This window comes from Amblyomma americanum, chromosome 1 (assembly GCF_052857255.1).
Source record: "Amblyomma americanum isolate KBUSLIRL-KWMA chromosome 1, ASM5285725v1, whole genome shotgun sequence".
Classification (NCBI taxonomy): domain Eukaryota; kingdom Metazoa; phylum Arthropoda; class Arachnida; order Ixodida; family Ixodidae; genus Amblyomma; species Amblyomma americanum.
This window is the reverse complement of record NC_135497.1, coordinates 439,583,697-439,597,073: the sequence shown is the minus strand read 5'-3', so window position 1 is coordinate 439,597,073 and position 13,377 is coordinate 439,583,697. Positions and strand designations below refer to the sequence as shown.

Here is a 13,377-nt window from a genome sequence, read left to right as displayed (position 1 = left end):
AAGTGCAAGTCCAGGTCAGCTGATAGCACACACAACACTGTTTCGTTTGGAGCGTGACTGGTGAGCGCCCTCGTCAAGGGCACTGTAGCAAAGCGTTCCAACTCACTGTGGGAAAAGCCTTCGCGCCGTCGGTGGAGGTGGTGGGTACGCGGGTGGTGGCAGGCGGCGTGACTGCGGCCGCCTTCGGGGACAGGGGGGAGGGGTACGGGATGAAGTTACATAGCCACGTTAAGCACCAGCTGAAACACTTGACCTAAACAGCAATCGTATTCGTCATCGCGTAGGCTATGTTCCCCATTGTATGTTGCGCGTGCTCTTCGGTTTAGTATGATCAACCTTGACAGATGCGATCTTTGTACAAATATGGGCACTATGCCATGGTTTTTTTTTCCTAGACCTCTCATTACCTCTTTCGCCAATATTTTTTTATCCGAAGAGGCATGCGGGGCATAATGTCTGACTGAAGGCGGAAATTCCACCGCATCATATTAAGCCTAACGTACTGGGAAGGGTGCTGTCGCTGTTCTTCGTGTCATGCCTTTTTTGTTAGCGATACAGAAAGGTGATGAATAATCTTAAAAGTTCCCCCTCCGTACACTTGTGGCCTGCTTTTCTTCTTTACAGGGCTCCTATAGACCATACATTCAAATCTGTTAGCCCGGCTGCCTTCAGTGCATTTTTCAGGATGTTGCTAAGGGTATAGTTTTTATTTTCTTTGCAGCGCCGTCTTTACGAGCGGAAGAAAACGGAGGGCGGACCCCTTTTGCAGGAATATGACGTCATCGGGTCACATGATCACGGCACGTGAATGCACTTTCGCACCCTTCCACGCGTATTTCATTTCTTCAGAGCCGCCCGTTGAGCAATTGCTGTTGAGCTGTCTCCTTGTGGCCGCCACTTGCACAGCGTTGCAGTCGGCCTATGCCGGAAAGTGGTGGCCTCTACCTCACCGCGACAGCGGCGCTTTTCTCCAGGAGGCGCGGCCGGTGCGGCTGTAGCCCTGTTCTAGGGTTGCCAGCCGCCCTACCCAGTTCAACCGCTTTCATGGCCCTGGAATTGGTCTCCGTGAGGAAAAAGGAGCTCTCGTTCCTCATCGGCGAAAACCACTTGGAGGTGCGGGGCAGTGTGTGCGGCTAAAGCCCCTTTATCTTAGGCACTCCCAGGCCACGCCGTTCGAGGATTAGCGATGGCGAGCGCAATGCGCTGAGCGGAACAAGTGACGCGGCGGCAAGATAGTGAAGACGAACGTAGGAGCCCATTTTCAAGCACGGCAAGCAGCAGTTAATCGTGGAGCCCACGACGCTACTGTAAGGCATGCAAAATCATGTCGCGGCAGAACGGCCGCTGTTACCAGCCAGGGCGCTCCCGAGTGGCGTTCTGCAGCTTTTTTCATCCTAAACTTTTGTTCTTGTTTGCCTACGAACCCAAGAAATATCAAGTAGGTCATTTGGTGCATCAATTGAAAATAATTTGTCGCCTGGATAACTGGAAAACGACGCAAACAGTGGTCGGCTTCTGCACGTCCTATTTTCCCTTCGCTTGCTGTCTTTAAGCGAACACAGCTAGCCTGTGAAGTCACTGAGCACGAAAGACCTGCCCTGTTTTTTAACGTTTTCCATTCCCTGCCTCTCGATCGTCTCTAAAACAAATTGCGATATACTTAGCCTCTTTTTTATTCATTTATACTGCCAACATCTCAAAGGGATATTACGGGGGGGGGGGGGGGGGGGGGAGGAGGCAACAGTGCTTCTTCGAATAATTGTAAGAGGAAAAATACATGAACAAATAAATTTTCAAGGGCATTGCGAGCGCAGGTACAAAGTTAGATCTTGTACGCGCTAGAAACCCAATATAAAATACACAGGAAAATCAAGCACATTGACACGACAATAAACTACACATATATAATTGCTATGCAGGAATATCATAACAAGGAGTTTATACATACTCGGGATATTCGCCCACGGATAGAGGCCACAGAGCAGACTCTAGGAATGGGTTTCAATTTTTGGAAAAAAAAGAACTATAGCTCGAACGTTCATTGCGTACAAACAACAATGGTATAGATATTCTACTTCTATGTATTTTTTATTTGGTTTCAAATGAATCTCATTTTTAGGAAAATTCATAAGCAGTTAGAAAGACTAATTGTACTCTTACATATATGGATCTTGCTACGAGCTCCGGAAGTCAAATAGTTCGCACGTCTCATTTTAGTGGAGCTATATTTATTAGAGCCAGACCTCAAAGCGAGTCATTTAATCGCTTCACGTTTCAGGTATTGGTTACAATAGCTGCATTTCTGCAATTTTTAGCATGCTCGATCCATGGCATTCAGGGGCGCTTTGTAAGAGAGGCACTTGATCATCCAGTGTCAGTGCTGCTCATGCTGCATTCTAGTAATTACGGAAACGTTGGAGGTCTTAAGTGTGTGCATTTCATCGCGGATCTGGTGTAAATTGTATATCATAATTTTGGCATTGTAAACGCGTGCAAGCATACCACCTGTATGATGGTAATTATAGTGGAGGAAATATTTTTCACGTAAGGGCATGAACACCGGCTTTATAATGTTTAGATCATATGCCAATCATCACACCGTTACTTTATTTCTTGGATGTCAGTATTTATTTCACTGCCACTTTCAGTAAATTTTAGAATACTGCGTACCACTCACTTATCGGCGAACGGGCGTGATGGAACTTGAGTTTTAAAGTACACTGTGAAAAACAAAAATATAGTGGGCATTCGACGCTACCTTGGGGGCCACCCCGAGGCAAGGGACCCAATACAAAACTAACACATCCTCGCCTTGAGATGCTGCTCACGAGAAGATTTCATAAGAGCAAGGATCGAGGCTAGGTCGCCCGTCGTCTTTGCCTTATCTCTTGTTGTGTGGAAAACAGACAGGGGCGGAGGTAAAACACTAACATGCTCAAGGCCTGTAGCTAAGTCCTGTGAATGTCTGTTTTACTCATTCTATGTCCCGTGTTCAAAGCAGCGCTAAACACTCCATAGATGAACAGCGAAAAGGAATATTATAAAGAGAAGAGTTTTGTGAAGACTGCATTTTTAAAAACGGCAGTTATAGACTTTTTTGGGGGCGCGAAACTTCGCCACTCGCTTTTCAAAATCAAAATATATTTCGCGCGTTCCACCGCGGCGTGAAAGCATATAGCTTTATGATAGCTTGTTGGGCGCTAAAAGTGGCACGAAGTTGCTTCCATTTTCCGCTTCGGTGGTGCACCACACATTTTATAGTGTCTCACTATCGAACCCCTTGTGAAGGCCCAGAAGAATCACTTACGGTGGTGGTGTCACAGGCACTTCCGGAGGAGGCTGGTATACCGGGGGCTGGTAAAGCGGTGGGGCCGGGCCAGTCGGGGGAGGGGGCTGGTACTGGGGAGGCTGGGAAGGTGGAGGAGGCATGTAAGCAGGAGGGGGCATGTACGGAGGAGCTTGAGGCATGCAAGGAGCTCCGGCTTGAGACGGAGCTTGAGGCATATAACAAGGAGGAGCCACCTGAGGGGGGCCAAATGGAGGGGAAGGCGCGGCTCCTGGGGGAGGAGTGTAGGCAGGTCCAGGTCGCCTGGTCCCTGGTCTTCCTGGTGCTCTGCGAAAAATGAATCGAGTGGGTGCTGTCACTAGCGCGCAACTTCACAACTTCCATACGTTTTTGGAATGGTTTCCAAATCTCTGCCGTATAGCTTCTATCCGATTTCAATATTATATGCACGGCGTCATGTAACACCACGCATAACATTATTTGGAGTCGATATGAATTTAGGCATAAACATTTAGACTCCGTATGTTCCATATGAACTAAGTCATAAAGAAATGTAAACAAAAATTATAATAATTGCGCTCTCAAAGAAAGCTTCCGGGGAAAGGTATTAGTACTCAATTAATTTTCAGTGGCGTTAGGGCAAGTGCTATGGCCATTTTAAACTGGCAACGTTTGCCTTTATACTGCCTGATAATTTGGGAAAAATATGCTTCATATATCCAACTGAACGACAGTTGTCAGAATGCGGTTTGATACAAAGCTTTCAAATTAGCGCGATATCCAGGGACGCTTGTTTTACATTTCCTTTCTCTATTTTCATTTGCACGGTGCACAAGCAATCCTCAATATATGAAGTCAATTTTGCTCAGTATTGGCATTCTTTTATCACCAGTATTCTGATCTAACACCATTTTTCTTTTTCAGAATGAATTAATTGTCGTTTCGAGAGTAAAACTGCAACCTAAACGAAACATAACCTGAATTAGTTACGCGAGGGATTCATAAAGCCACCCGCTGCTAGACATTAAAGCTTGTACGTGGGACCGCGAGAACTTGAAGAGACAGGGGTGGTGGGTCCTATTGATCATAATGTAAATAGAGAAGCAAAATTTAGATTAAATGTCGGCCTGTGAGCGGAATCCGATAGAGAATGAGAGAAGAGAGAAAAAACTTTTATTCATGCGATTAATTCGCAGGAGCTGGGAGGTTGGATTCCGATACTGCTTGTGGTCAAGGCAGAAGCTTTGGTGGAGCTGAAGGTGGTCCATAATACGACAATAACAGAGGCTGCCTTCTATAAGGGCTCACAATGTGGGCATACAAATAAATTCGAAATTTGTTCTTACGGTGGTCTGGCCACAGGAGGGGGAGGTTGGTACGGGGGACCAGGGGGACTGGAAAGAGAACGGATAGTGGGATGCGCTCACGACAGAGTTGATTTAAGAGTGGCAGTACGATAAAAAAAAACGAGTTTAAAGTCGTCTCACGGTGGTCTCGGGACTGGAGGTGGACCAGGAGGAGGCCTTGGTCGAGCTGGAGGAGGTCTATAATTTGCGACACAAGTCTTAGGGGCTGTTCTGTATACCAAGTCGCATTGTGAAAAAAGGAATTATTTGGAGAATGTTTCTTACGGTGGTCTCGCCACGGGAGGGGGAGGTTGGTATGGGGGACCAGGGCTGGAAATAAAAAGGAACGTATGATGTACTCACAACCGTATTGGTCTCGAACCAAAAGTAAGGATAAAAAATTACTCTAAGGTCATCTCATTGTAGTCTCTCACTGAAGGAGGTCCAAGAGGAGGCATTGGTCGATATGGGGCCGGTCTATATTTCGGCACAAGTGTTTCGGAATGCCTTTTGCATTACCTCAAGTTGTGAAAATAGAAACCAAATGGCGAGCATTTCTTACGGTGGTCTTGCCACAGGAGGGGGTGGTTGGTACGGGGGACCAGGACTGGAAAGAAAACAAATGGTATAATGTACTCCAAACAGTGTTGCTCTAATACCAGAAGTAATGTTTCTCGAAATGACTAAAGTCCTCTCACGGTGGTCTCGCTACTGGAGGGGGCCCGGTAGGAGGCCTTGGAGGAGGTGGGGGCGGTCTATGCGACAGAAAGCCAAGAGATTGCCTTGTATACGAGTTGACAGAGTGGAGATATAAAAGATATAGACGCAGGCGAAAATAGTTCTTACGGTGGTCTGGCCACAGGAGGGGGAGGTTGGTATGGGGGACCAGGAGGACTGTAAAAAAAGGGGATAGTGTGATGTACTCAGGACGGTGTTGATTTAAGGGGGCAGTACGATAAAAACGAGCTTAAATTCGTCTCACGGTGGTCTCGCTACTAGAGGTGGTCCAGGAGGAGGCCTTGGTCGATCTGGGGGTGGTCTATAATTGGAAACAATTAGGGGCGACCTTGTGTACCAGTTCTAAATGTAGAAATGGAAATGAATTGGGGAGTGTTTCTTACGGTGGCCTGGCCACTGGAGGGGGAGGTTGGTATGGGGGACCAGGTGGACTGAAAAAAAGGAAAAGTGAATGATATACCGAGGGTGGTTTTGGCTGAAGATCAGAAGTAATTTTAAAAAATGACTGTAAAGTTCTCTCACGGTGGTCTCGCTACTGGAGGGGGCCCAGGAGGTGGCCTCGGCGGAGCTGGAGGTGGTCTACAATGCGATGCAATATTTATTGTCTACTTTGTGTACCAAATCTCAACATGGAGATAGAAATGAATTCCCAAGTTTTGCTTACGGTGGTCTTGCGACGGGAGGTGGGGGCTGGTACGCGGGAGGAGGACGCGTTGGGGGGGGCCGTGATGATGGAGGCCGTGATGGAGGAGGCGAAGGACTGTGCATATTGAAACAGATGAAGGTCCAGAGCTATATATTTGGCAGGCTTTGCAAATCTATATTGCAGAATAATTGAACTTCCGGCTATTAAAGCATTAAATTTTATTCGAACTGATTAGTGAAAAGAAAGTAGAAGCATATGTCTACTTGCCGTAAGCGGGTTTCAAATTTATAAGCGGCAGACAGCCAACTATTCAGCGTCAGTTAGAACGCGCACCATAGTACTTTTCTTTAACCCCCTTGCCGTGCTACGGCTTTCTCAGTAAGACCGTAGAACGACTTCTTAAAAAAATCGCTTCATTTTTCAGTCTAGCCGTAACTTCGCCAGCTAGCCAAGTCATGATGAAACACACTGGCTCATGTTTCCTTTTGCATTCTTTTTTATCGGAGCCAAGATCTCAGACGATAGGCTGCACTGCGAGTACCAGTGGCCGCGTTTTCGTAAGTCTGGAAAGGTGCCTTTAGAAGCCGTCATGCAAAATGACAACCGGTGAGAGTGTAAAGAACGTTCCGCCTAGGATTTCACTTGACGTCTTTCTCGCCCTTTTTTTTTTGGTGAGAATAAGCATTGATTTAAGTCAAATTTTTCGAAATTAGTTCGGTGCAATTTTGTTGAGCTTTGGTTCAGAGCAAAAGCTGTAATAGCTTAGTGAAAGATCCAAACATGGGGGTTACAACGGCGGAGTCAATGTCATACCACGCACCATCGCGCTTTACGCTGTGGAAAGGAGTGAAGCCTGGCGCGGCGACAGCGCAGAGTTATTTCTCACTGCGCGGTTCAATTGTCCGCCTACAAAGCGAGTCAGTTATGCGCCTTTCCTTTCCTCGAAATCAACAGTATTAGACAGCGAATAGATTAGGAGTCTAATTCCAAGTCTAGCCTTATTCGCAGTCTAGGCACCCTCCTGGATTTGAGAAAAGGAAAGTCGCATAACTGGATCACTTTGCCGGTGCACACCTGAACCACACCTTAAAAGAAAACCACGAACGCCTACTAAAAGCTTGTTTCCCTTTAGCGTTCGTGTTTTTCTCCTACGTCTTGGTTGCGGTGCTATGGAAAAAGTGGCCCAGTTATGCGACTTTCCTTCACTGAAATCCGACGGAGAGTCTAGACCATTTCTAGCACTGCGAATAAGGCTAGAGGTGGGAACTAGACTGTCTAATTTTCTCCGCGCCAATGGGCCCTGGACGGTGCTAGGAAATGATTCAAAGGGCCCGTCTATGACGCAGAACAACGCTATGAATCAGGCGTGTGTCTTTCGTCGTACACAGCGCTTTCTAGTCGCGTTCTGTACTCCATCCACACGAAAACTTACGTCTCTCCCCACCACAGCAGCCGATTTCTGAAGCGAAATGTGATCATACTGGCCCGATTCAGTTCGTGTTGCCGTACGTGCTTTCACGGTAGGTTAATCATAACTTCACCTTTTTCTGAGAAAGATCCCTGAATGCAGGCAAAGCTCAGTTTTACGCTACCTGAGTCTCCGAAAGCCTCTCTTGCAGCTATCATGACAACGCGTACGTTTCATTCCTTTCTTTGCAACTTACAATTTGTTTGATTGCTACTCTCATGTTCAGAGTAAACACGGCATTAGTAAGCTCAACGCGGGACAGCGGGCTCTCCTTTTCATATCCAAATGACTCCTTCCTGCGGCAGCTCCAGTCTCCCTACCCTTTCAACTTTCCTATAATCTCACCTTGTCTACCGGCCATGCTGTCTCAACCACTTTGGGTGTTTTCTTTTTCTCTGGATCCGCTGCGCTACCCTAAGGAACCAATCATTATCTCTTTTCTGCGGTCATATCCGGCCCATGCCTTTTTCCTCTGCTAGGTTTCAGCTTGCATATCGAACTCGCATGTGTTCCCTAACACACTCTGTTCTCTTTGTGTCGCGTAACGTAACAATTATCATTTTGATCTGCGCTGTCCTTCATTTAGGTTCAAGCCAAGTGGCCGCAATTAATTTGCAGCTACACACACCGCACAGTTCCATACTACACATCTTCCTTACCCTGCAAGTTTCTGTCCCAAAGGTGGAAGCTGGCAAAATATAATTATTGCATACTTTCCTCTTGAGAGGTATCTTTAAGCTGCTACATCCACTGCCACCGTAAAACGGTCGCAAGGACTCCCAACCTTTTCAACGCCCCTAAATAAGGTGGAAACGTTGCTACTTTGATCTTATTCGTTAGATAGGAGCACAGGGCTTGAAAGCTAGTAACGAGCTTTTTGTGGAATTAAACCTTTTTCCACGGCTGTTGCTCGTGCTATTTCGTATTACCATGTAGTGCATAAATATAAAATAGTCGCGCCTTAGGAGAACATAGTCTTATCAAGGTGAAGGTTCGGGCTAGTGGGAATGCGCTATGATCCATAGCGCAGCAACAAAACAGGGGACAAACACAAGCGCTAAACGCTTAGCGCTTGTGTTTGTCCCCTGTTTTGTTGATGCGCGATGGATCATAAAGAATATAGTCATTACTAGCAAGGTTTGTGAACCGAACTGTGAATTCTGCATAAATGGAGGCAGTGCATAACTGTTCGTCATGCCTTTCAAAGCCGCCTCTCGAGGCAATTAGGATGTTGAGGTTGGTCGCCAATTACATATGGTGGTCTTGCTGCAGGTGGAGGTCGGGGCCTAGAAGGCAGAGGACGTTGTGGTCTGGAGGTGGTTGCGCGAATAGCAAGAAAAATGAGACATGTAAATCCCGAGTGCCTAAAAGGAAATCTGCACAAATGAAGCAACCTCGTACTAGGCTTTCGTGCCACTGACCACCTTTGTACACCTCGTATACCTACGTTTGCGCATGCAAAAGAGCTCTTACCAGGTCTTTTTTTTTCTTGAGCAGCTCAAGCACGGCGTGTTTTCGCTGATACTTTTACCGATTATCCTTGCGCATTGCAAAAATAAAGATAGTAAAGCTCGCGCACGAAACACCTCACATTTCCGAGGATGGTGGCCTTTTTGCGTCACCTGTTTTTTAGAATTCTAGAAGTTTACATAAATTAGTAAAGCTGACAGTATCATCAAAGGACAAACAGCACTTTTCTTACAATTTAACTGAAAAAAGCGGCGAGTAAATAGCGTTTTTTGTAGGCTATATTAATATTGATAAAATAATTCGCTGGGAGACAAGGCCTCCCATTTGGTGCTTTGTGTTAGCTTGTAGCTTTGTGCTCTGAGAGAAGATATTTTGCATTGTCCAATCAGAGCCAGCGGTAAGATCGGGGAGATTTGTTTAACCAAAGTGTTCCTCCAAAAATTTCCATTTTGGTTGAAAGGTCTTTTCAAAAATGTTCTTCAGCTGGTTTGCATATGTCACTCAGCGCCCACGTCGGTTTCTTGTTATTGCGCGATGCAAACCTTCCTGATAAAGGGGGCTTTGCTGAAGCGCTTGTAGCTAGTTTGCGCGAGGTCCTTGTGCGAATGTCACCTGCCAACGGAAGGACCTCAGAGTGACTGCGGTGTCAATGCCGCAGTCTACCCAGCGTTTTTGCCTCAGTCTAGTATTGGGTGCGAGCTGCACTACTGGAGCAAATGTCGCCAGCATCGTTCTTGCGCTGTAAGGGTGGTCACGTGGCTACTCTTGCTGCGGGAGCATAAGATCGCTGGAAATATCTGCCGCTTTTCGAAAGACACAGGTCGCGCTACTCTATTAATTTTTTCGTGTTGTCGGGTTCCTGCGTAGCCAGTCGTGATCATGTGCCTTAGTAACAGCGGCAAGTTACTTATGCTTCTGTAACGGTGGTTCATTAGTGCCCCAGTTTAAGCTGTACAGTCGGTGTCAAAAGTCTCTGGACCACGTGCCCCGTAAACGAAGCCGTCAGCTCTGATATTAGTCGATAGTTGGACACCACATCTGTGTAGGTGAAATCCTGAATTCTGATCTTTCATCTGCACAAGTGTGATGCGCACTGGCCGGCTAATAATAGGGCTATTAGCTTCGTTTACGGAGCACGTAGTCAAGACACTTTTGTCCCCGACTGTAAGCGGCCGAGCTCGGTGCCAGCTCCTATTTGGATCGGAAACACTGGAAGCTGCGAGATTTGTGGTTATTTATGCTAAGAATAAGCGAAAAAGTGAGTTCACACTGTCGTGTGTGCTGCAATCATTTTTTGAAAGTTAAGCATTTGAATTTTGCTCTATGCTGTCCAGGACATGCTATTGTCCCCACTACCCATTTTGCCTATTGGAAAAATAGGCATAAAGAACCAGTCGCATGGAGCTGCATCCGCCGGCACAAACCGAAACCGACTGCCCACATTTGATTTCTACGGCATCACTATGACTTAGCGTTTTGCACAGAGGAGCACCTGCCATGTAGAAATCCTTTTCTCACCGGTGTTTAGTTACGTCTGACTATCGGCGTAGCAGCTTCACTGTTGGCCAGAACTACGGCAAAATATGCGCAAATAAGAAAGGTAGGCTCCTGGTCGCCGCAGAGTTTTAGCGACGAATATAACTTGCCGTGTAATTCTGCGGCAGTTCTTTTAATCGATGTGGTGCTTCGTCGCAGAAAGTTTTTAATGTCACAGATAGACCATAAAGTGCTCCGCAAAGCCATAAATGCCTAAACTAAATGGCCTGATACGCAGTGCCAACCACGAGAGCGACACACATGATCCCTTTTCGAGCGTCATGCGGGCGCGCAAAGAGAGGCGGCCACGGTATGCTCGCGCCTAATAGCCGACGAGCGCACTAGTGGTACCGTCTGTCAACGGTGGTCACTGTTACTGCCTGCCTTTCCACAATTTGAAGAGCCGGTCCTAGGGCATTTTTATTGCTTCAGGGAGTTGCCAGCTTTGTGGACACATTTCAGTGTGTGAATAAGTATGTAGAGTCAGACTGGTTGTAACGCCCAGCCTAACAAACAATTCAGTCAGATACAAAAGAAAACCCCTTTTTTCCTCGTTTGCCCCGCCTGCAAGGTCTTCGAAAATCTATCACTCACTACGGCTTCTGTTTTCGTGCAATCGGCATGAAGTGGCTGTACGATGAACGAAGAGTGGAATGAAGTTTGCTATTTTGCAATGCATCGTGTTTTGAACCAGCCAAATAAAGCGAAATAGCCAACATTCAACGCCAGCGATTAGATACGCATCTCTAGATCTATCTCCCCTGTTCAATGAAGGCACCTGAGAATTCGAGAGTTCCATGAATAAATGAGATTCAGTTTAAGAATTGCTATTCGCGCAATGCAAAGACGAGCACGCAGGCAGGAGGGCCCAGCATGTTCAAGTTTTCAGCTATACTTATTCTAGGCAGAGGGGAGCAAATATGAATATCGTTTAGAGCAAGCTTACCATGGCTACAAAAGTTGGCAGATTAAATCACTTCGTTCGCTCAAAAATGCCGCGAAATGAAAATAACCTGCGAGTCGATGCTCCAACGTGTCTTTTAAGCACTCATCGCCCTTCTTTTAATTTCGAAGGCTCTAGGCTACAAGAGAAGTTTATGTAGTAGGAGGTCATTTTCTTGTCTGCAATATGGAATAGTGTGCATGAAAAATGGAGCTAAAGGGCCTGAAATACTTCCTTCTGCGTGACTCGGCTCACTAGGTAGTGCTGGACAGCGCCATTCATTGCTTAGAAATGGCTCTTTGCAAGCCATAGCACTACTCAATGGAGACACGAGGGAGTTAGCTTTGAATAGAAAATTCTCGGCTATCAGCGCATTTCCGGTTGTTAAGTTACGCCAAATCTTTTTGCTGTAATCTGCAGCGTTGGTGCATAGTTTTTCGCAAGTCAGTTTACATGTTTCTTTTCTAACCCACCTGGTCGCCCTCACAATCAACCTTCAGAAGACTCTGTTCACATCCCGCCCCTTCTTGTGAATACTTTTAAGGAGACAAGCACTCACGGTGTCGGTGTGAAAGGAACCTGGGGCACACCGTATCCCGGTCCGTATCCCGGTCCGTAGCCCGGTCCGTAGCCCGGTCCGTAGCCCGGTCCATACACGACGGGGGGCCCTACAACGATAGGCGGTCCGACCACTACAGGCGGCTGGTACACCGGAGGCTGATACACAGGAGGCGGCTGTGCCGCGGGGGGCGGAGGCCGAGGTGCTGGAGGCCCAACTGGTGGAGGTGGCGTGTAAGCCGGAGGTGGTCGCCTTGTCGGAGGTCTCGGCGGTCCGCTGCAAGAAAGCAACGACACCGCCACTGAACAGACTGCTACCATCACACATTTGCGAAGCCCGAATACTAATTTACTTGGTTGAGCAGAGGCTAAAATATGGCGTCTTTAGGAAAGGACACGCTTCAGTGACCAGTCAAGGGACGTACGGTGGTCTTCCGACCGGGGGTGGAGGAGGCCTCGGTGCCGGAGGACCAGGAGGTATGCAGTGGGTAAGGGAATGAAGCCAGAGAATGGAAATGATGGTCGAAAGAGGTCGTTCCGCAACGAGTATGCAACTGAAATTTATGGCGTGATAAAATTTCATCCTTGATTTCTGGGACTCATTCATAGTGACCACATCACAGCTGCTTCCCTCTTCATATGAGGAAGAAATATCAGTATGAAATAATTATATTGTGGCAGGTTGGTAGCAATGATCTGTCAGAGCAATCTAATCTATTCCCTCTGACTCAACATCTAATATGAGCGCCCTTGAACACACGGGATAAGCAACTTCGCACTGAAGTTAACAGAACATAGATCTCTACTTTAAATGGCATCGACTGCTTCATTGCTTTTGATACGATGCTGCAAACAGGTGTAGCCAGTCTGGAAGAAAATCTGAGCCTTCAAGCAGCAAGCACAGGTGGGGAATTGCACTGGAAGAGAGAAAAGGCACTCACGGCGGTGGCCTTGCAACGGGAGGCGGGGAAGGAGGACCAGGAGGTTTCGCCACTCTGCACAAGGATGAGCTCAAATTTTGAACAAATCTGCAGCAGAAAAGTCGTCTGTGGAAAGCTTGAGCTTTAGATTAACAGCCTCAGCGTTATGTGAAAAAAATAAGTGAAGTGAAAGGGCGAAAATATACTGCAGTCGGATGCAACTCAAGAACGAAGCGGCTTTTCACTGTCAAAGGACGTTTCCAGCCAATGGCGTTGGCCGATTCTCTGGACTCTGCTAACGTTGACAATGCAGGGAGTAGCAGATGAAACGGGCTAGTACCCTCCCTCCATGGTTGGGGACAGTGTCCCTCCACTGGCCGGCCGCTCCCTGCATTGTCACGCCTGCAGGGTCATGACAATCGCCTGATGCCATTGGCTGGAAGGGGGTCCTTTGGCGGAGAAGAGC

The 13,377-nt window shown here is 47.1% G+C and overlaps 1 protein-coding gene across 1 annotated transcript in view; it reads right to left on the bottom strand.

The window, feature by feature from the left end:
* LOC144115910 (uncharacterized) overlaps positions 1-13,377 on the bottom strand; it is a 175,268-nt gene that overhangs the window by 39,816 nt on the left and 122,075 nt on the right. Inside the window, exons 117-131 of the mRNA XM_077650542.1 lie at positions 12,933-12,986; positions 11,993-12,268; positions 6,035-6,130; positions 5,893-5,949; positions 5,754-5,801; positions 5,615-5,671; positions 5,479-5,526; positions 5,331-5,387; positions 5,195-5,239; positions 4,918-4,962; positions 4,774-4,830; positions 4,633-4,680; positions 3,523-3,613; positions 3,308-3,408; positions 107-181 (exon numbers count right to left, since the gene is read on the bottom strand). Coding sequence (XP_077506668.1) covers positions 107-181; positions 3,308-3,408; positions 3,523-3,613; positions 4,633-4,680; positions 4,774-4,830; positions 4,918-4,962; positions 5,195-5,239; positions 5,331-5,387; positions 5,479-5,526; positions 5,615-5,671; positions 5,754-5,801; positions 5,893-5,949; positions 6,035-6,130; positions 11,993-12,268; positions 12,933-12,986 — 1,155 coding nt within the window. The remainder of the gene's footprint in view (positions 1-106; positions 182-3,307; positions 3,409-3,522; positions 3,614-4,632; positions 4,681-4,773; positions 4,831-4,917; positions 4,963-5,194; positions 5,240-5,330; positions 5,388-5,478; positions 5,527-5,614; positions 5,672-5,753; positions 5,802-5,892; positions 5,950-6,034; positions 6,131-11,992; positions 12,269-12,932; positions 12,987-13,377) is intronic.